Source organism: Rutidosis leptorrhynchoides, chromosome 9, assembly GCF_046630445.1.
Source record: "Rutidosis leptorrhynchoides isolate AG116_Rl617_1_P2 chromosome 9, CSIRO_AGI_Rlap_v1, whole genome shotgun sequence".
NCBI lineage: Eukaryota > Viridiplantae > Streptophyta > Magnoliopsida > Asterales > Asteraceae > Rutidosis > Rutidosis leptorrhynchoides.
Window position 1 is genome coordinate 80,373,655 of NC_092341.1, and position 24,491 is coordinate 80,398,145.

General features: G+C 33.3%; 1 protein-coding gene across 1 annotated transcript in view; it reads left to right on the forward strand.

Moving 5' to 3' along the window:
- Positions 1-23,996, forward strand: part of LOC139868199 (uncharacterized mitochondrial protein AtMg00810-like) — a 31,882-nt gene extending 7,886 nt beyond the window's left edge. Inside the window, exon 2 of the mRNA XM_071856529.1 lies at positions 23,344-23,996. Coding sequence (XP_071712630.1) covers positions 23,344-23,897 — 554 coding nt within the window. The 3' untranslated portion in view covers positions 23,898-23,996. The remainder of the gene's footprint in view (positions 1-23,343) is intronic.
- The last annotated feature ends 495 nt before the right edge of the window (positions 23,997-24,491 follow it).

Consider the following 24,491-nt stretch of genomic DNA (forward strand, 5'->3'; position numbering starts at 1 on the left):
TTAAGTCAATTATAGTTGGATATATTATGAAATGGTATGCATGTCTGTCAACTTCAGATGTAATGAAAGATTGTCTTTTCAAAATGAATGCAATGTTTGTAAAATGTATCATATAGAGGTCAAGTACCTCGCGATGTAATCAACTGTTGTGAATCATTTATAATCGATATAGACTTCGTCCGGATGGATTAGGACGGGTCTCTACAGTTGGTATCAGAGCGGTGGTCTTAGCGAACCAGGTCTGGCATTAGTGTGTCTAACTGATAGTCGTTAGGATGCATTAGTAAGTCTGGACTTCGATCGTGTCTGCATGTCAAAAGTTTTGCTTATCACTTCGTGTCAAAAAAAAAAAAAATTACCTGCTTATCATTCTTAGAGAATCACTTGTTTATCATTCTTAGTCTAGACACGTTTTACTGCATTGATTGCATGATTCGTGTATGGACAAAAATTCATATCTTAGCATATCTGCTAATTCATATCTTAGCGTATCTGTTATTTTAAACTTTGCCTGACATTTTCTGTAGATTCCTCCGTAACTTATGGGATGTTAGTATTATATATGCATATGTAAATTATGTATTGCAGGGTACTAATCTACATCCTATAATCTATTTCTTATCGAAAATCCTTCATCTGATCGTATGAGATGAATCCTACAACCAGTTCCAGTCCCTCAGATTCCGATAGTTATTCCGACAGCTATTCCGACATAGATGTTCACCTAAGCTCCAAAAACAGCGTCATCGGCATGAATCAACCAATCAGCCATTATCAATTCATCTGATGGGTTCGTAGTCGACTTAATTAATGGAAACGCGCAGAAGGCAATCCCTTCCATCAACCGAATTCACCTCTTGACAATGAACCTGAAGCGTTTACCGGCGAACCTGTTCGAGACACCATTTTCAGTCTCATTTCCAGGGTAACTCGACAAGATTATATTCTATCTACAATTCTGAACCTTAATTATCCGCTCGTTCCGACCGACAATCATCCTGGAGTAATAAGTCAACGAACTTCGCGCTCGAATAATCAATTCGGAGAATATGGTGAAAAATGTACCAGCTTCAGCAACATCACCGGCACCAACAGTACCATCAATAACAGCACCAGTACCATCAACAATCCATGCTTCAATATCATCATCTGTACTTTGAGTATGATCTTCGTTCTACGTATCGTTCTACCTCATTTATCTTCGTTCGACATGGAGAATATGTAATCTCTAAAGTTTTAGAGATTATTTATTCTAATTCCAACCGAAAACTAAATGAGTTTAATTTCCCATTGACTCATTAAATTCATGATTACGTCTGAAGAAAATATATATGTATATATGTTTTCATAGAGATTGTAATTAAAATTTTTATTGTACAAACTGTTAATGGTGAGAATATTTTAACGGGTAGGTAACACCCGAGGAATATTTAGATTCTACATTAATAGGTTACACTGTACATTCTTCGAATCTGATTCAACATTCATTTACTATCCTACTTACATCCACCGATATACAAATCCGTTCATCACAGAATAACCATTTTCATCCAATTTCATATTTGGATTTTGATCTATCAGAATCCATCAAGTGGCATAACGAAGAAATAATGGACACAATAAAAATTGATTAGAAACAGATTAATTAACAATATGAAATTCTATTAAGAATCCACGCTAACAAAATCCTAGCTAACTGTTCCTAGCTAACTGTTAATTCCGTATTACCATTTATTTATCGCAATTTATTTATCGCAATTTATTTATTTATCGCATTTTAATTATCGCAATTTACATTCTCGCAATTTTATTTATCGTCATTTAATTTCTGTTATTTACTTTACGCACCTTATTTATTGTCATTTAATTTCTGTTATTTATTTTTACGCTCTTTAAATATCGGGACACGTATACAAGGTTTTGACATATCATATCGACGCATCTATATATATTATTTGGAATCACCATAGACACTCTATATGCAGTAATGATCGAGTTCTCTATACAGGGTTGAGGTTGATTCTCAAATAATATATATACTTTGAGTTGTGATCGAGTCTGAGACGTATACGGGTCATGATACGTATTAATTAATTCGAATATTATATATGAATTATTGGACTGTTAAATGTGGACTATCGACTGTGTACTAATGACATTGGACAATTAAAATGAATTAAAATATTGATTATAACATATGAAACTAAACATATCTTCAAGTTTGCCACTTGATTTCATCTTAAACCTCATTTGTATCTTGACGATTCCAATCTGCGTTCAAACATTTCATAATTCTTGAAAACACTTCAATCGAGAGGATGAACCAACCGCACTTCATCTACGGAAGAAAAGATTTATGCATAAAGTTATGCACCTGAGAACTCTCGGAAATTGAGTAAACGTTTAACACATAGTTGTGTTAATTCTTTTAGTGTTATTATTACCCAAAATAACTTTGCAATCCCTTTCCAAATTAGCCAATTTTCTCACAGCTCAAACAAGTCAACTTCAACTTTTCACTCGGATTAGCTTATTATAACCCTGGTATATAAGATGTCTTTCGTCATCGATACCGGAAAACCGTTTATGTCTCACTACATTAGCAGTAAACTTACTAGCACATCATTGATCTTTGACTTTATGAAAAGTTATTATATTCATTGAAATCCTATCATCTACCCATCTGCATCTGATAACGAGAATTGCCGTACCAAACACCGAGAATCAGCAATCAGTACTTTAAAAACTCACAGCATATCTACATCAACAGTTATATGTGTGACATTTATCTCTTAGAATTATGATCTTTCATTCTGAAATTCTGAAAAGCACTCAGTCTACAAATCAATACTCTGAATGTTGAAAAAGCTGAATGAAGCAGCAGAAACCGTAGACAACCGTAAACGGCCTTAATCATCGGCAGTTTGATGATAAAGAATAATATGTTGGAAAAGCTCAGAAAAGTTGGAACTGGAAAGCGGATTGAGCTAACCATAAAGGAAACCAAGGAGAAATACAAGTAACATACCCTAAATTCATAGAACCCAGATAAATCTAGATTCGTTGAAATCTTTAGAGAATATCTTGCTCCGAAGTCATGTTAAAATCTTGCGGAAAATCTTTCTCCATCAACCATCGAACTTAGAAATTCCAAAATATCATCATCAATATCTTCGATATTTCTGAGGATATTTTCATAAATATTCTCGTCCGAAATTATATACCTCTTCGTGCTTCCTGTGTATCATTATATTGGAAACATGCAATAGAAAATTTAGTACCGAAAAGCAGATTATGCGAAACTATGAAGAAAGCCGCAGACAAATCACAAAGAATAAGTTTGACTTCAAAGAATCCAAATGATTCAATGTCTACTAAAGTATTTAGTGAATACCTTGCTTCCGAATCTAAACCCTTACGGATAAATCTTCTTCATCACCCATCAATATTAGAAATTCCAAGATATCATCGTATCTTTCATTATAAATATCCTCCATATTTCTTTAGATATTTTTATAACTATTCTTATCTGAAATCATTAATCTCTTCGTGCTATCAGTATTACATCATATAGAAACTGTTAGTTTCTATATTCTGTAAACTTTCGAGCTTAAAATATGAATGTTATTGAAGTAATGTTGGGAATTAATGCATGAGTTAGTATAATATAATGACACTTGATCAACGTGATTATATTACAGTAAGTCATGCTGAGTTTCTAATGGGACGTGATGATTCACAAATCATAACGTCATCATGCACCATGTTACATAACTCTGTTATTCTGCTTAACTTCTGAACATATCAAGAAAGTATATTCTTGATAGTTCTATTCTCAGTGAATCTGGTAATTTTACAAATCAAATTGTGCTATTACGTTCCTTCTTATTTAGAACATTAAAAATGTTCATTCTGAAACTTATATCTGTGAATTCTGGACCATTACAAGAGATGCCAAATCGCCAGAAGAAGAAACGAAGGGACAAAGCTCTGAAATAGAAATTGGAGTATAAATTGCAGCAAATAGGAGGGAGTATTAACTGTGGATGACAATGATTATAGGAAACAGAAAGGGGGACATTGAAATATAAGGAGAGATATAAAGCCCGATAACAACGCATAAATTACAAACCGTGTATATCAATGTTTATAGCAATATAAAGACACGGGAGGATTATAAATACAATAATCCCTAGAGCATAATAGAAATAAACAGATTCCTCGGGTGGAAGTTGGAAAAGGAGAATGATTGTTACGATAGTAAGGATAAGGACAAGGATTAGAACTGGATTAAGCATTTCCACAATCTTTTGGATGTATGAACTAAGGAAGAGAGTATGGGAATGGTAAGAATAATGGAATGGAAGAGCTTAATTTATAATGGAAATATCAGACAGAGAAATCGAGACAGATCACCGTATTTAATTATAGATATCTTAAATTCCTAATTTGCCGAAGAATCAAATCTTTTAGATTTCGAAGATTTTCTTTAAATCCCTTGGATTTTGAAATTCAACCAAGACAACGTCAAAAGTTAAGGCGCACCTTATTTTCTAAATTCAACCCCGACTCTGTCAAAAGTTAAGACAAATCTTTATCCTGTCATTTCACTATTTGTGATAGCTTCATTCGTACTCCTCGAATAATCGAATAGTTTTATCCACATTACTCAATGATGATAAAACTTTATTTATCAACTCATATTCGTCATGAAAACATTTTTATTGTTAACCATGACGACCTCACTCAAATTTCGGGACGAAATTTCTTTAACGGGTAGGTACTGTAGTGACCCGGGAATTTCCGATCAAATTTAAACTTTAATCTTTATATATTTCCGACACGATAAGCAAAGTCTGTAATGTTGAGTCTTAAAATCTTTGAACTGTTTACATAGATTCATTTGACCTTTGACCATTCTTGACGATTCACGAACAACTATATATAAATAGATACATATACATTAACTTGAAAATATTACTTGAAATAATATATGATTTAATTGTTGAAAATAAATATGAAAAATAATATGTGATGTAATGAAAACTATTATTATAAATATATAGATATATATTTATATATATAAATATGTATATAAATATTACTTGTAAATATATAAATTATATTAAATTCAATGGTTTAAAGATATATAATATATTTATTTAGTAGTTAAACTTGCTATTTAAAACTCTTTATATAGAAAGAGAATATATTAAAAATAAATGATTTCGAGTCTAATTAGTAAACGTCAGTAGCACTTGGTTGACGATTTGTTAGTTTTAATATAGATATTGTACATGTCCATGAAGGATTGAAATAAAAGTTGAACTGTAAATCGATTACGAAGATTTTAGATTTGTTAAAAGTATTTTTACCTTTTTAAGTTTAAATATTAGTACTCCGTACATATAAATCAGAACAGAATATAAATAATTTTTGAACCTTTTGGATTAGGTTTCAAACAGGTAATGAGTGAAATAATTAAATATGTTTAATCTAAAAATTTGGGATTTTTAGGAACACTTTTATACGTTAACTGTTTAGCAATGGACCACGATATACTATCCGTATAAGAGTGTCGGCAGATATTTTAAGAGGCTCGGCTGCTATACTATTAGGCATGTGTTATTGAATTGAATTTAAATAATTAAAGTAAAAGTACTGATTTTGTTTTCAATTTATTCCACTACCTATCTAAACTTTCTATATATTATTATACACAAGACATTTAGATATAGATGTTAGATGCAGATGTAATAAAACCCACCCTCTTCAACCTAAACTCACCACCTTCACAATCCACGGCAACCACCATCATCTCGTCTTCTTCGAACCATCGAGATCACCATCACCTTAAACCCACTTCCTAAATTTATGTGTTTCTAATCGACAACCCACAATAATTCACGACACCCATCACAACTTTGAACCACCTCAAGCATCACCGTGAGCCACCACCATGATTACCATGCTTTATTTTTTTTATTTTTTTTTTCGAATACTGCTGTATCATTCGAGACCCACCCACCTGAAACTGCCACTTTTATTACTTCTCTTGTCACCGTTACTACTGTTGTGTCATTTTGGCTCCAACACACATGTTGAACAACCACTTCATCATCACCCTTGTTCTCTATAACTATATAAAAACCACCATTTAAACACCTATAAATGTGATTTGCAGCTGTGTTTCTATTTCCGACGTGAACAACCGAAGCACCATCACCACACATCCACTTTGCCGTTCGAATACAGCTACTATTTTATATTAATAGCTATTGAAAGATCAAAACCCTAATAGTGGTGATAGATGGAACAGTGAATACAGCGAAGGCAATTATGATGATGAAAGACGATAAATGTAACGATGACATAACGATGATGATGATCAGACCGTTCGTTTTTGTTCCTGGTTCATCTCACACATACAGACCCAACCTCATCCGAAGACCACCTAGTTGTTTGCTACTAGCCTTCGGCTCAAAACCACACCATCATTATTTCTACTGCCTGCTCGTAACATGTTGATCTACCATGGGGTTTTACTTAATTGCTGTTGCAGCTTCGTGAACGGCTCCTGTGCACCGAACTCTTGTTGTTTGACGATACCAGGCTACCTTGTTTATGTTTTCTAATTGGGCGTATACCCCTTGTGTAGTTGGGTCGAGATCCATGTTAATTTTTTTTGGTTGGGTCGTATCCCTAGGCCAAGAACTTGGTTAAGTATACTGTGAAGTAACGAGGTCGATGAAGATATGCTATAGACGATGATGATAACATGTTGATGATGGTATCTGTTTATGATATTAAAGGATGATGATAAAAGTAAAATATATAAGATAAAACAGTTTTCTTAACAGGTTAAATAATAAATTCGTACGAGTTATAACAATAACAAAAATGGTGTAGTGGTTTAGAGGTTGTTTGTTGATCGAGAGGTCACAGGATCGAAACCTGGCCACGACAGATTTTTTTTTTAAAACAACAGATATGGTTGGGCTGAAGAAAATTAGGCCAAGTGTGATTGGGCTTATCGACTAGCGGGCTTCATTTGGATTCAGGAATTAGCTATTGGGCCGAATATGGTTTACTGTTGGGCCAAAATAGTATGAATTATATAGAATAAATACCGAATATAAATAAGAGAATTTGAAATAGATGAATGGTTTAGGAGGTGTTTCGCTAAGCGGGAGGTCGCGGGTTCGAGTCCCGTCTTGGGCTTTTCTTTTTAGAGGACGTTTTAAAAAGGGTATATTTTTATTTCCATTTTCATTATTATTATTATTATTATTATTATTATTATTATTATTATTATTATTATTATTATTATTATTATTATTGTTATTATTATTATTATTATTATTATTATTATTACTATTATTATTATTATTATCATTATTATTACTATAAGTATTAATAATATTATTATTAGGAACCTTATCATTTTAAAATTTTTATTATCATTATAATTATGATTATGATCATCATTATTAATATTATGAAAGTAATAAAAATTTATTATTATTATCATTAAAATTAAAATTTTGTATCATTCTATCAATATTAGTATTAGTATCCTTTTATAAATAATAGAAATTTTAATATTAACATAAATATTATTATTTGTATCATCACGAGTATTGTTATTATGTAATTACTAAAATCACTATCATAACTATCATTAATAGTAAAATTAATATTTTTACAACTATAATTATTAACATCAATATCATTATCATTAATAGAATTATTAACATTAAATTATTAATATTAAGTATTATAATTATAATCATTTCTACCACTACTAATATTATTTTGACTACTGTTATTATTAATATACAAAATACAAATGATATATTTAATACATATGACATAACAAAAATTAATATTTTTATATACAAAATGAACATATGAAACAAATATATACCATTAATATAAAAAGGATGTAACTAATAAATGTATATGTTTCGATTACAATTATGTATATTAATAAATATACAAATAATATAGGTTCGTGAATCCAAGGTCAACCCTACACTTGTTCAATGACGTCATACGTATTTTTACTACAAAATACAGTATGGTGAGTTTCATTAATCCCTTTTTAAATGCTTTTGCAATATATATTTTTGGGACTGAGAATACATGCGCTGCTTTTATAACTGTTTTACGAAATAGACACAAGTACGTGAAACTACATTCTATGGTTGAATTATCGAAATCGAATATGCCCTTTTTATTAAGTCTGGTAATCTAAGAATTAGGGAACAGACACCCTAATTGACGCGAACTCTAAAGATAGATCTATCGGGCCCAACAAGCCCCATCCAAAGTACCGGATGCTTTAGTACTTCGAAATTTATATCATGTCCGAAGGAGGATCCCAGAATGATGGGGATATTCTTATATGCATATTATGAATGTCGGTTACCAGGTGTTCAATCCATATGAATGATATTTTTGTCTCTATGCATGGGACGTATGTTTATGAGAAATGGAAATATGAAATCTTGTGGTCTATTAAAATTATGAAATGATTATTTATGCTAAACTAATGAACTCACCAACTTTTTGGTTGACACTTGAAAGCATGTTTATTCTCAGGTACGAAAGAAATCTCCCGCTGTGCATTTGATCATTTTAAAGATTATTATTTGGAGTCATTCATGACATATTTCAAAAGACGTTGCATTCGAGTCGTTGAGTTTATCAAGATCATTATTAAGTCAATTATAGTTGGATATATTATGAAATGGTATGCATGTCTGTCAACTTCAGATGTAATGAAAGATTGTCTTTTCAAAACGAATGCAATGTTTGTAAAATGTATCATATAGAGGTCAAGTACCTCGCGATGTAATCAACTGTTGTGAATCGTTTATAATCGATATAGACTTCATCCGGATGGATTTGGACGGGTCTCTACATGCACCGAGCAAAACGTTCACCACCTTTTGTACGTTCACCACCTGTAACTCGATCAAGACATCTAGCAAATATTGTCGCCGTTGATTTTTCTTTAGAATCGTCATCCAGTCGACCAAGTGCTCCAATTAAAATTTCCGATAATCCATTTTTTGAACCCGACCTCACAATTGAGAATCCGGAGAATATTCAGGGACGATTTCGAGATCCTGAACCATTAATCTTTCCTCCGGAACCACCAATCATTCAAACGGAGATTGTAGAGGAACTAACCGTTAAATCAGAATCCTTTAGTGATTCAGATTCAACAAATTCAATCATGGAAAATCTGGAACCTCTAAGTATGGAAGACCGAATGAGAGCTAAACGCACTGGCCTAGGTCACACAATTACTCAACCAAACATTAATGCGCCAGATTATGAAATCAAAGGACAAATCCTACACATGGTAACAAATCAATGCCAATTTAGTGGTGCGCCGAAGGAAGATCCAAATGAACATCTTCGTACCTTTAATAGGATCTGTACACTATTTAAAATCCGAGAAGTGGAGGATGAACAGATATATCTCATGTTATTTCCCTGGACTTTAAAGGGAGAAGCCAAAGATTGGTTAGAATCGTTACCTGAAGGGGCAATTGATACATGGGACATTTTAGTTGAAAAAATTCTTAAACAATTCTTTCCGGCATCTAAAGTCGTGAGACTTCAAGGAGAAATTGTTACGTTCACACAAAAGCCAAACGAAACTCTATATGAGGCATGGACAAGATTTGGAAAGTTATTAAGAGGATGTCCGCAACATGATTTAGACACCTGTCAAATAGTACAAATATTCTACCAAGGATGCGACATCACTACAAGGAAAGACATCGATATAGCAGCTGGTGGTTCCATTATGAAGTAAACCGCAACTGACGCTTACAAAATTATTGATAACACAACATCCCACTCACATAAGTGGCATCAAGAAAAAGATATCGTTAGATCATCTAAAGCAGCTAGAGCCGATTCTATCCATGACTTTGATTCCATTTCTGCAAAGATAGATGCTGTCGAGAGACGAATGGAAAAGATGACAAAAGATATTCACTCAATAAGAATTAGTTGTGAGCAGTGTGGAGGACCACATTTGACAAAAGATTGTCTCAGTATTGAACTAACAATGGAACAAAGAGAGAATGTTTCATACATAAACCAAAGGCCTGGAAATAATTATCAGAATAATTATCAACCGCCAAGACCAATCTACAATCAAAATCAGAATTATAACCGAAATGTTCCATACAACAACCAACAAGGTCCTAGCAATCAACAAGTATCCAACAATACTTACAATCAGCAAAGACCTATTTTTCAAAACAAACCACCACAAACCGATGATAAAAAGCCAAATTTAGAAGATATGATGTCGAAGCTAGTTGAATCTCAAACTCAGTTTTTCACATCTCAAAAACAAACCAATGAACAAAATGCTCAAGCATTTAGAAATCAACAAGCTTCTATTCAAAATCTGGAACAAGAAGTGAGCAACCTAGCAAGGTTGATAGGTGAAAGAAAACCGGGAAGTCTACCTAGTGATACAAATGCTAACCCCCAGAATGAGACAGCTAAAGCCATTACCACAAGAAGTGGTATTACACTTAAACCACCTGAAATACCTGTAATTTCTTATGAAGCTATTCCTACTTCACAAGAACCACAACCTGATCAAGATAAGGAAACAGAACCGGTAGTTGAAAAGGTTAATAAAGATAACACGGTTAAGGCTAAACCTTATGTTAAACCATACCAACCACCACTTCCTTACCCGAGTAAAATGAAAAAAGAGAGACTTGAAGCCGAGCAATCCAAATTCTTGGATATGTTTAAACAAATAAATGTAAATCTTCCTTTCATTGATGTGATTTCATGAATGCCTAGATATGCTAAATTCTTGAAAGATCTAATCACTAATAGAAAGAAAATGGAAGAACTCTTGGCTGTTACTATGAATGCTAATTGTTCTGCAGTACTGTTGAATAAGATACCAGAAAAATTATCAGATCCAGGAAGTTTCACAATTCCATGTTTTCTGGGTAGTCTTAGTTCAATAGAAGCATTGGCAGACTTAGGTGCTAGTATAAATCTAATGTCGTATTCACTATACGCTAAACTAGACCTTGGAGAATTGAAACCAACACGAATAAGCATACAACTAGCCGATCGATCAGTAAAATATCCTAGAGGGATAATGGAGAACATGCAGTTAAAGTTGGTACTTTAGTATTTCCAGTAGATTTTGTTATTCTGGACATGGAAGAAGATTCTCAAGTTCCTCTCATATTAGGAAGACCATTCTTAAACACGGCTAAAGCAATGATAGACGTGTTTAGTAAGAAACTGACCCTAAGTATAGAGGACGAGAGTGTTACCTTTTCAGTTGATAGAGCCATGAAACAACCGCAATCTGCAGATGATACATGTTATTATATTCAAACTATAGATTCGCATGCAGAATTGTTAGAAGAATTTCCAGAATTACAAGGAACGGGAGAATGTTCTTTAGGAGAAGGGACTGAACCAATTGATGAAGCTGAAAGTTAGCTACACTTATGGCTAATGGATATGAACCAACAACAGAAGAAATTCAAATACTAAAAGAGGAAGACAGATATCGATATAAATCATCGATAGAAGAACCACCGACATTAGAGTTAAAGCCACTTCCAAACCATTTGGAATATGCTTATTTACATGGTGAATCTGAATTACCTGTAATAATATCGTCTTCTCTTACTGAAACTAAAAAATCTCAACTCATTTCTGTGCTAAAAGCTCATAAACCAGCTATTGCATGGAAGATTCATGATATTAAAGGAATAAGTCCTTCGTATTACACACATAAAATCCTTATGGAAGAAGGTCATAAAACGTATGTGCAACGCCAACGAAGACTAAATTCGAATATGTAAGATGTTGTTAAGAAAGAAATTATTAAACTGCTTGATGCATGTTTAATTTATCCAATTTCTGATAGTCCATGGATAAGCCCAGTTCAATGCGTACCTAAGAAGGGTGGCATGACTGTCATCACAAATGAGAAAAATGAGCTTATTCTTACTAGGACTGTAACATGATGGCATGTTTGTATTGATTATAGAAAATTAAATGACGCCACCAGAAAAGATCACTTTCCCTTACCTTTCATTGATCAAATGTTGGAAAGATTAGGTGGAAATAGTTACTATTGTTTTCTTGACGGTTTTTCCGGATACTTTCAAATTCTAATAGCACCGAGGACCAAGAGAAAACCACATTCACTTGCCCTTATGGTACTTTTGCTTATAAACGCATGCCTTTTGAACTTTGCAACGCCCCTGCAACCTTTCAAAGGTGTATGATGGCGATTTTTCACGACATGATAGAAGAATGCATGGAAGTTTTCATGGATGACTTTTCAGTCTTTGGTGATACATTTGAAACATGTCTAATCAATCTTGAACGAATGCTTATTAGATGCGAACAATCAAATCTAGTACTTAATTGGGAGAAATGCCATTTCATGGTTAAAGAAGGCATCATTCTTGGTCATAAAATTACAAAGGAAGGAATTGAAGTGGATAGAGCTAAAGTAGATGTAATTGGTAAACTTCCACATCCCACCAATGTTAGAGGAGTTAGGAGTTTTCTAGGGCATGCCGGTTTTTACCGACGTTTCATAAAAGATTTTTCTAAAATTGCCACTCCTATGAATAAACTCCTAGAAAAGGATGCTCCATTCATCTTTTTAGATGAATGCATCAAATCTTTTAATATTCTTAAAGAGAAACTCACTAATGCGCCGATCATGATAACTCCAAATTGGAATCTACCGTTTGAACTTATGTGCGATGCAAGTGATTTTGCAATGGGAGCCGTTTTAGGACAAAGGATTGAAAAATGATTTCAACCTATTTATTATGCTAGTAAGATGTTACAAGGAGCACAAACGAACTATACAACTACTGAAAAAGAACTCCTTGCTATTGTCTTTGCTTTTGACAAATTTCGATCATATCTCGTTCTAGCTAAAACGGTGGTCTATACCGACCATTCTGCTCTTAGATACCTTTTCTCGAAACAAGATGCCAAACCAAGATTAATCCGTTGGATCTTACTCTTACAAGAGTTCGATATTGAAATCCGAGATAAAAAGGGAGTAGAAAATCTCGCCGCTGATCATCTTTCTCGTCTTGAAAATCCCGAATTAGAAGTTCTAAATGAATCGGCCATACAAGACAACTTTCCTGATGAATATCTATTGAAGATAGATTATAATGAAATTCCATGGTTTGCAGATTATGCAAACTACTTAGTATGTGGATTCCTTGAAAAAGGGTTGTCGTACCAAAAACGAAAGAAATTCTTTAGTGATATAAAACACTATTTCTGGGAAGATCCACATTTGTTTAAAAGTTGTCCCGATGAAATAATACGCCGATGTGTATTCGGAGATGAAGCTAGTCAAATCTTAAACCATTGTCACACAGGACCAACAGGAGGGCATTATGGGTCTCAACTCACAGCAAGAAAAGTTTACGATGTTGGATTCTATTGGCCTACAATTTTCAAAGACGCACACCTTCTTTGCAAATCCTGTAATGCTTGTCAAAGGGCCGGAAAAATAAGTCAACGTGATGAAATGCCACAAAATGTCATTTAAGTATGTGAAGTATTTGACGTTTGGGGTATTGACTTTATGGGTCCATTTCCAAAATCTCATAATAATCTCTACATTCTCGTTGCCATTGATTATGTATCTAAATGGGCGGAAGCACAAGCTCTCCCGACTAACGATGCACGAGTTGTAGTCAACTTTTTAAAACGTCTTTTTGCTAGGTTTGGAACACCGAAAGCTTTAATAAGTGATCGGGGTACTCATTTCTGTAATAATCAACTTGAGAAACTTCTCAAAAGATATGGAGTAACTCATAAAATCTCAACCGCTTATCATCCACAAACAAGTGGACAAGTTGAAAATACCAACCGAGCTTTAAAACGTATTCTAGAGAAAACCGTAGGATCAAATCCAAAGGAATGGTCCATGAAATTGGAGGATGCACTCTGGGCTTTTAGAACAGCCTACAAAACTCCAATTGAAACCACACCTTTTAAACTCGTTTACGGAAAAGCATGTCATCTTCCAGTAGAAATTGAACACAAAGCATTTTGGGCTTTGAAGACTTGTAATCTTGATTTACATGAAGCCGGACGTCTACGGTTAAGTCAATTAAACGAATTAGAAGAATTAAGACATGAAGCATACGAAAATTCGTTAATCTATAAAGAAAGAACAAAGAAATGGCATGATAAAAGAATCAAAAGTTCAAAAGAATTTAAAGAAGGAGACAGAGTTCTTCTTTTCAATTCACGATTCAAGCTATTTCCTGGAAAATTAAAATCAAGATGGTCTGGACCATTTATAGTCAAAAGAGTTTTCCCATACGGAACAATAGAGTTAATAAATTCAAATGGGATTGAATTTAAAGTTAATGGTCACAGAGTTAAACATTACATACATGGTCCGATGAAAGTTGACAATGAAGTCAATCATAATTTCACCACCCAAGAAAACCCTCAAAATGAAAACATAAATATGTTATCAACAATATATGAAAAATCAAAATTGGAAAATAGGGAGGATTCAAATTGGAGTGATGAAGAAGAATTCTTATACAAACCTCCCATTCCAAGAAACGAAGAAAAATGTGAACAAGAAGTTCAAATAGAAGTGAGAGAACCAAGAAAAGAACATCCGAAAAAGGTTTACAAACCAACTCGACTTACTAAAGCAGGAGACCCGGGTGAATTTATCATTTCTTGCTTGCTTAATGATGGTGCTGTATATAATGGACTCGCAGATTTAGGAGCAAGTGCAAATATTATGCCTCTTTCCTTATACAAAAGATTAGGTATGGGTAAATTAAAACCAATCAAAATAGGTGTTCAATCATTTGACCTAACCATTAAACACCCGGTTGGAATAGCAAATAATTTACTTGTTAACGTGGGAAGTTTGACCTTTGTTGCAAACTTCATAGTGATTAATATGGAGGAAAACCTTGATATTCCTCTAATTTTAGGTCGCCCATTTTTAGCAACCACCGAGGCATTCATTGATGTAAGAGAAGGTAGAATGACACTTAGGGATGGTGATAAATCAATCACCTTTGTGAACCGAAAGTTTAGATCTCCACCAACTAAAACTGTTAAACCAATAAAAACGCATAAGTGTGGGGAAGATGAAGAAACACTTAATGATGATCCGATCACAAAGAACCCCGTTGATGATAAGAAATTAGATGAACCCGTTTTTAACAGTTCAATGAAGAAACTTTATAAACGGATTCACGATGCTAAGATTAAGGGAAACTTTAAGTTATGTAACCGATTAATATCCAATTTATCGCCAAAAGAAAAGGCGATGTTAGTTGAATTTGTGAAAGTTACGGAGGAAATTAACAAATGAATTGAAGTAAAAGTCAAAGATATTCAAGTTGTTGATGATCCAATTGAAAATCACGTTAATCACAATTTCAACTAAGTGTGGGGAGGTTCGAATCTTTTTAGGGTAATATGTATTTCTGTTAGAGTTAGATTTTCTGTTTTCATGTAGTTCTCGAGAATGGAAACCGAATGGTCTTTCCCTAGCAGACCCTAAAGAACTAGTCTTCTCCCCCCATTCTGAATTTTTATTTTTTTTAGGTTTTACGAGATGAAGACTTCCTGTGAACTAAACCATGGTTTAATGCTACACGCTTTGATCACTAAACGTAATAATGACACCCTTCCAAGTGAATTGGTATCATTAATCAGAGGAAAATTGGACGGAGTAAGAAAAGAATCCAGGAACGAAAATAATAAGTTACAGTTTGGTAAAGGAAAATCAAAATCCGCAGCGAAAAGAAGAGCACGACACCTTGAAAGATGTCACAAATGCGGAAAATGGTCACACGAAGTAAAATGCTCGAAGAATCAGACATGTTCCAATACCGAATTCGTTACTTTATGCAGAGATGGACCGTTCATATGTTTCGAAGAAAAAACATTGAATGCTCGAGGTTACGCCAATGTAGCTATGGAAAACCAATTAGTCCGACTATCTTATGAGTGGGCTAAAGCAGGTCACTGAGAATTCCATTTCACAGGTAAGTATGTACAGTTTTTATTTTTATTTTTATTGCTTTGAACCTTTTGATAATAAACGCTAAATCGTTCGCTATAAAGTATTAAATTGGTATTCAATAAAATTAGGTTTTGCGACCGAAATTATTGATATCATACAAAAATTTATTACATCACTACAACATTTACCGTTTATTCTTAAGGTATAAATATCTTTAATCAATCACCCCAAAATATTTCAAAAATTCGTCATAAGTTAAACTAGGTTATGGAACCGAAATTACTTTACCGAAAAGAGGGGCGTATATTTTTGATAATATTTGATTGATTAAAGTGGGATAAAAGATCAAAAAGATTTTTAATTTTTATTTTTACTTTGTTTTTTAAAATTAATATATTAATATTAAATTATTATTGTAAACTTTTTAAATAAATATATTTAAATTTATAAATATTTGAAAAAATTAATATTTTTAATATAAGTTTGTATGTATAAAAACAAAAATATAATATAAATTTGGTGTGAATATTTAATTTTAATAATATGAATTTTTAATTTTATGCATTTTAAATTTAAGTTTGGTGTGAATTTAAAAACAAAAATTTACTTTATTTCGCTAAGTTAAAAATTGATTTCTAAAAATTCGTCGTGAGTTGAAGACTAGGTCGTTGAACCGAAATTGCTCTACCCAAGGTAGGGACGAGAACTTTTATTATCATTATTTTTAATCTTATTGAATTAAAGTATGCCAAAAACATGTAAAAAAACCCAAAAATCTTTACTTTTAAAACCACGCTTTGAATTGACAAATTTTAAAATTTTGTCGAGGGACGAACTAGGACAACGATCCGAAACGCCCTCATCCTAAAAAGAAACAAAATTTTTATTTTTATTTAATTATATGTTTTAATAAGTATAAGGTTTTTATATAAAAAAAAAAGGGAAAAAGTACTGTACCCGGACCCCATGCAATCGCATGTGGTTTACACTGCAACTCCATGCGATCGCATGGAGCTGGAATCCAGGCCAGATACAAGAGCTCACGAGTTCTGCTTCTGTCTCCATAACACACACACAAAACACGAACATACACACACAAACACCTCTAAATTTATCATTTTAACACCAAAATTCACCAAAATTTTCGCTACAATCTGCTCTAAACATGAAATTGTTCAGAAGTTTATCAAGAAAGGTAACAATTACATCCCTAAACCTCTTTAAATTTGATTTTTAGTGTTCTTGAGCTATATTTTTCCTAATTTGATTTTGTTAATTTCTAGTGTAATTAGAGTTAAATTGTTAGTATTTTATGCATGTATAACCTAGATTGATGCTATTTAACATGATTTGAAGCCAAAAACTTCAAAATTTTTAAAAATCTAGGGTTTGTGTTCTTGAGCAATTTGGGGCTTTTTGATATAAACAGGTTATTGCCGATTTTTGTCATGAATTATTGCTAAATTAAGTAGTATAACATGTTTAGGTAGCTAAATGATCCAAACTTTGATCTTAAACATGATTTTTGAGAATTAAAGTGGACTTTTTAGGTATAAAATTCATGAACTTGATTAATTTGATATAATTGTCATTTGAGACTTGTTTAATTGTTAGTAATGACTATTTTGACATGTAATTTGAGTTAAATGCTTATGAACTTTGTATACATTTTCATAAAGACTTATTTGAAAAAGTGTAGAATTGTAAAAATTGTGAAAATGTGTATAAGTTTAATTTTGATTTAACATGTTATTGTAATTGTTTCAGTTTGTTATTTTGCTAACACTAATACATATTTGGATGCACAAATTTTGTGTTTAATGTGTTTTGCAGAGATTTACATATACTGATGGTGTAACATCATCATCTAGACAACCACAACCAGAACCTGAACCTGAAATGCAATATGAACCTGAACAAGAACCATAACAGGAACCACAACAACAGCCTGATCAACACGTACGTTATTATGATCCACTACAATTTGTTGATGCCTTCACAGTATTTCCGATGCATCCACCAGTAGAATACCCAACAATTCCTGAACACACGTTGCATCCTAATCTGAGATTCGATAGAAGCTGGAGAGATTACCTATCATATCAAAGTAACAAATTCAAACTGCTACCAAAAAATGTAGAGGTGCCAAGAGTAATCGATTGGGATCCTTTGGAAAGGGTCCAACTAGCTAGCCGAGTTAGACTCCATCTGATCCAAAGGTATGGCAGTTCTTCTTTTCCCGATTGGGAACGTCTATTCACCATTCGTAGACCTGTATATAAGGAATGGTGTGTTGAGCTGATGAGTACTATAGCGTTAAATGTAGATGTAGATAGGTTAGATGATAGAAGTTTTCTTAGGTTTATACTTGGCCGTAGATGTACAGGATGTCCATGCTGAACATGGCTAGGGCATTACAGATTTACACTCCTAGTGAATTGCTACTACCCGATTGTATGAATTTGATTTATCGTGGTGAAAGGGTAGATAGGAATTTTGATGTGAACGCCGTCTGGAGGCGTATGTCAAACTATAATGTTTTTACACTGGGAGGAAAACACTCCTACTTACATATTAACAAAGCCGAGCTTCATATAATTCATAGATTTTTGGCTACCTCGATTACACAGAGAGGTCACAACAAGGAGAAAATGACCTTACATGATTTATTTTACCTAAAGTGTATTCGAGACCCAAGAAGCTTTGTTAATATCCCATACTGTGTTGGTTTTTATTTGTCAAAAATGGTGGAAGGAATACAGGAAGGGGGGATTATAGGAGGAGGTATTTTTGTTACTCTCATTGGAGAGTACTTAGGTGTAGATAGGAACCAAGGGGGTCCACTTTTGGAATGTAGGGAACAGGTCGAGCCTTTAGGATGGAGCAGTGGCAAGCCCGGAATGATTACGAGCATTCCAGGCAACGACAGCATGATAGATGGGACTATCATCAGCGTCAGATTATGAGCCTGCTGTCACCTCAGGATCACTAAGTTCCGACCCGACCCGCTTACTATCCTCCACACCAGCCCGAGATGAGACCACCATTTACCCTTTACGACCCTAACCAGTCATACCAGTACACCTATCACCAACCATGGAACTCGAACGATGACATGAACTGGAACCCCTATCCAGATTGATATAGTTCCTGTTGGTAATTTTTATGAATTTTATCTTGTTATTATTTCTGTTTATTTATGTTTAAACACATTATATTTTGATACTTTTATTGTATTGTTTAATATTTTAATTATTTTGTACTAATATTTCATATTTGATTTGAAAGTGGGATTTTAAGTCCCATTTCAAATTACAATGCATGTTTGTATTTGTATGTATGTATATTGTCAATTGTACACAACAAGGTAAAACAGCACATTTTCAAAGACTGGCATTAAGTTTAGCAAAAGCTACTAATTTTGACGACAAAACGAAAAACAAATGTGATGTAACAACAAGACGGAATGAACAAATGATGTACACCATTTATCATTCAGCAAACAAACGCCAATATGTTTGGAAATTTTGGTAAAATTTAATCATTTTTCTACGCTAATCACCCTCAATAATTTAAATTTTTACTGATTTCTTACAAATGAGGGCATTGCAAGATCTTAAGTGTGGGAAGGGGTTAAATTCTTTCAGATTTTTAAAATTTTTGACTTATACACTTGGTTACCATTAGAAATACTAGTAACGCAGTAGTTGTATTAGAATCTAGTGCTCTCTGATAATAAAGAACATCCCTAGTCTTATATACTGACTACCCAATTCTAGTAAAATTTTCAAAATTTTCAATTAAATGAATTCAAAATCATGTTTATACATATTTATGAACGATAAAACTAGGTGTTAATACCGAAATTATTGTTACCTCGAAAAGGACATAAATTGAGAAACAAACCAAAATGTTAGAATTCATTTAAAATGGAATAGAGGACAATAAAAAGGAAAATAAAAGCCAAGTGTGGGAAAAATTACCAAGTTTTTTAAAACATATATCACATATTGTGTACAAAGATACTTTTGTTTTGGACAAAATTAACCATTTTACCCAATTTATTGTAATACTTTTGAAAGAAAGATGAATCTACACGATGAATCAATTCCATCATTAAAAGGAAGTAAAGTCTTCCGAAAAAGAAACGCGCTTCTTGATTTAGGTCATGAAGTTGTCGTCCAGACCAGCTGTAGGTTGACGAAAAATCTAGAAAAGTCATCACTAAAATCAGCAGGAAATCCACGGACCTCGGCATCAAACAGGGTCGCCAAGTGGTCAGACTTATCCTAACCATGAGAGGATCTGTCTCGTAAAATGGGGAGAACGCCGTGAAAATTAGCTTGATAAGACTAATGAATCAGACCCCCAGTAAGGATAATCTCCTTAAAGATTAAAAATCAGTTTTTAAGACTGATATTACTCAATCCTAGAGATTGACCTTAAAGATTGAGAATTACAAACTCATGGAATTCTATGATATCTAAACTCGAGCTTGAACGAGAAAATATTTTGATCAAAATTACAAACCGATTTGTTTTCTGAAAACCCATTTTTAATGCGTTCATTACCATTGAACGTAAAATCCTAGGAATTCACCTGGAATTCATTAAGTCACCTGAACCAAATCGGGTGTCAACCGTAAGAACGGCGGTTGCATAGCATGGTCAAAGACAGGACCTTGTGCCAGACCGAAAAACTAAAGGGTGAGCTTTACTATTGCTCCTACCAAGGATAGTAATTGCATTCGACACGTTATAGACCATAATTAAAAGCATGTCAGGGGACAATGCCTTAACAGTTGCTTGTTCAACGCTTTCCTTTACAACCGGACGGTAGTTTACCGAAAGGTAATATATGGAGCAAGTATACTGGACGTGTTGCTTTCTAAATACAAGGTTAGCAAGTGGGTGACACAAAACCGCAAGTTTTGAGCTAAAATTTTCAAATCTGAAATCCACCAAACCCACAAAAACATTTCGCAAACACCGATGAAGGGTTATTCCAGAAAACTTATCTAGGGTAAAAGCTAGATTGTATTTTCAAAAGATCAAATGTTTTCATAAAGATCCAATTTCCTTAAGGATCTAAATTTTTATAGTCATGTGGGACTGTAAACCACATCGTTACTACCATTGTTCATACCGCCGTATAGAAATCACTGATGTACAAAGTGTGAAGAATAAAGAAGTGATTCTAGTATTTTTATTTCAAGACTATATTGCTTGAGGACAAGCAACGCTCAAGTGTGGGAATATTTGATAATGCTAAAAACGAACATATATTTCATAGCATTATCCCTCAAGAAAGACAAGCTTTTAGTTGCAATTGTTCTATTTACAAGTGATATTCGTTTAAATAATAAAAGGTGAAGACAAAAGACAGATTCGACGAATTGAAGACGCAAACAACCAAAAAGCTCAAAAGTACAAAATACAATCAAAGTGGTTCCAATTGTTGATGAGAAACGTCTCAAAATTACAAGAGTACAAGACGCGAAACGCAAAGTACAAGATATTAAATTGTACGCAAGGACGTTCGAAAATCCGGAACCGGGACCAGAGTCAACTCTCAACGCTCGACACAACGGACTAAAAATTACAAGTCAACTATGCACAAGAATAAAATATAATATTTAAATAATTATATAAATTATTTATATATTATATATTATAATAAAAACCGTCGGCAAGCTAGGAGCCAAACTCTTGTGAGCTGGAAAAAGGGGCCATGCGATCGCATGGCCTGGAAGGCAAAAATCCATGCGATCGCATGGCAGTAGGTGACAGCCCACATGCCTATAAATTCGCAGTTTTGGTTGATCATATATCCATCTTTTCTCTTCTCATTCATATACGTAAATATATATATATATATATATATATATATATATATATATATATATATATATATATATATATATATATATATATATATATATATATATATATTATTTTTTAATTTTAATTTTAATTTTAAATTCTAATAATAAGGGTATGTTAGCGAATGTTGTAAGGGTGTAAGTCGAAATTCTGTCCGTGTAACGCTACACTATTTTTAATCACTGTAAGTTATGGTTAATGTTATTTTTAAATTAATGTCTCGTAGCTAAGTTATTATTATGCTTATTTAAGACGAAGTAATCGTGATGTTGGGCTAAAAATATTAAAATTTGGTAATTGAGCTTTGTACCATAATTGGGGTTTGGATAAAAGAACGACACTTGTGGAAATTAGACTATGGGCTATTAATGAGCTTTATATTAACTAAACGACACCTCGTTAATTTAATATATAGACTTATAATTTGACGTATTTATATATAACCACATACGCTTGACTGAGTACGGTGGGCGGGATATCTATAAATACCAATAATTATTCATTTTACCGGACACGGAACTGGATTAATAGTTAATAGAATTGTTGAAACAGGGGTGGATTACATTTAAGGGTAATTGGTGTAATTGTTAACAAAGTAGTAAAACCTTGGTTTACACGCAGTCGATAACCTGGTGTATTCATTAAATAAAGTATTAAGACCTTGTTACAATTCGAATCCCCAATTAGTTGGAATATTTGACTTCGGGAATAAGAATAATTTGACGAAGACTTTCGCACTTTATGATTATGACTGATGGACTATTATGGACAAATCCGTATGGACATATTGAATAATCCAGGACAAAGGACAATTAACCCATGGTAATAAAACTAAAATCAACACGTCAAACATCATGATTACGGAAGTTTAAATAAGCATAATTTATATATTTCATATTTAATTGCACTTTTAATTATCGCACTTTTATTTATTATCATTATATTTAATTGCACTTTTATTTTATCGCACTTTTATTTATCGCAATTTCATTATCGTTATTTACTTTACGCTTTAAATTAAGTTATATTTATTTTTAATATTTTACATTAGGTTTTAACTGCGTCTTAAGTTTTAAAATCGACAAACCGGTCATTAAACGGTAAAAACCCCCTTTTATAATAATAATACTACTTATATATATTTTTGTATTTTTACAATTATAAGTAAAAAATTATAGCGTTAAGCTTGTTTAAAAGATCCCTGTGGAACGAACCGGACTTACTAAAAACTACACTACTGTACGATTAGGTACACTGCCTATAAGTGTTGTAGCAAGGTTTAGGTATATCCATTCAATAAATAAATAAATATCTTGTGTAAAATTGTATCGTATTTAATAGTATTTCGTTGTAAAAATGAATACTATTTCATATACCCCTCGCATAACATCACTCACATCTTAAAGTACTTAAAAGGTACACCTGGTCGTGGTCTTTTATACCAGAATCATGGTCATCACACTATTGAGGGATTTTCTGATGCCGATTATAATGGTGATCCTGCAACTAAACGGTCTACAACTGGTTATTGTGTCTTCATTGGAGGAAATCTTGTATCTTGGAAAAGTAAGAAACAAAATGTTGTATCTCGTTCAAGTGCGGAATCCGAGTATCGAGCCATGGCCCAGACAACTTGTGAACTTATTTGGGTTCGTAACCTTCTTAGCGAGATTGGTTTTGCTCAGTCCGAACCAATGAATTCGTGGTGTGATAACAAAGCAGCCATTCATATTGCAAGCAACCCCGTCTTCCATGAAAGGACCAAACATATTGAAGTTGACTGTCATTTTACTCGAGAAAAGTTAGAAGAAGGAATTATTCAAACACCTCATATCAAAAGTAATGAACAGTTGGCTGACTTATTCACCAAAGCATTACCTAGAAATTGCATCTGTCAGTTTTGTGACAAGCTGGGCATGATCAATATCTATGCTCCAGCTTGAGGGGGAGTGTTACAATACATAAGACATACGTATACACATTTAATGTTAGTAGGTAGTCAGTGCAATTAATGTAGTTAGTTGGGTTGGTGCATTTATTGGGCAGTCAGGTCTTGTATCTCGGGTCCATATATATCCTCGTTGTATGTTGTAAATATGAATTAATCAAGATAGATGAAATTACAGAGAGTTTAGATGTTTGTAAATGTTAAATTACAACATCTAATTTAGGATTGATCACCTGACTATGCCAAATTGTTCAAAAAAGGAGTGTGATCGGTACCAGGCCTTGTGCTCGAGGGACTTGACTACCGGAGGTTTTACCTTCTATGGTGGAAGGTGCTCGTTCATAGAAGAGTTTCCTCGCTTAACTAAAAAAAGCGTATGATCAAAGTAAAGAACATAAAATTTGGTTACAAAAATATTAATCCTTATAAAAGGATAGGTAGCATTTGTTTAACTCTAGTATTTTGAAATTTGAGAATACTCACAAGTCGCAGTGGTGGGTATGAACGTTGGACAAAACCAAAAGAATGGGTTGAATTTAAGACCTTTGATCCCAAGACTTTTCATCATCTTGTAATACATCCAATCAGC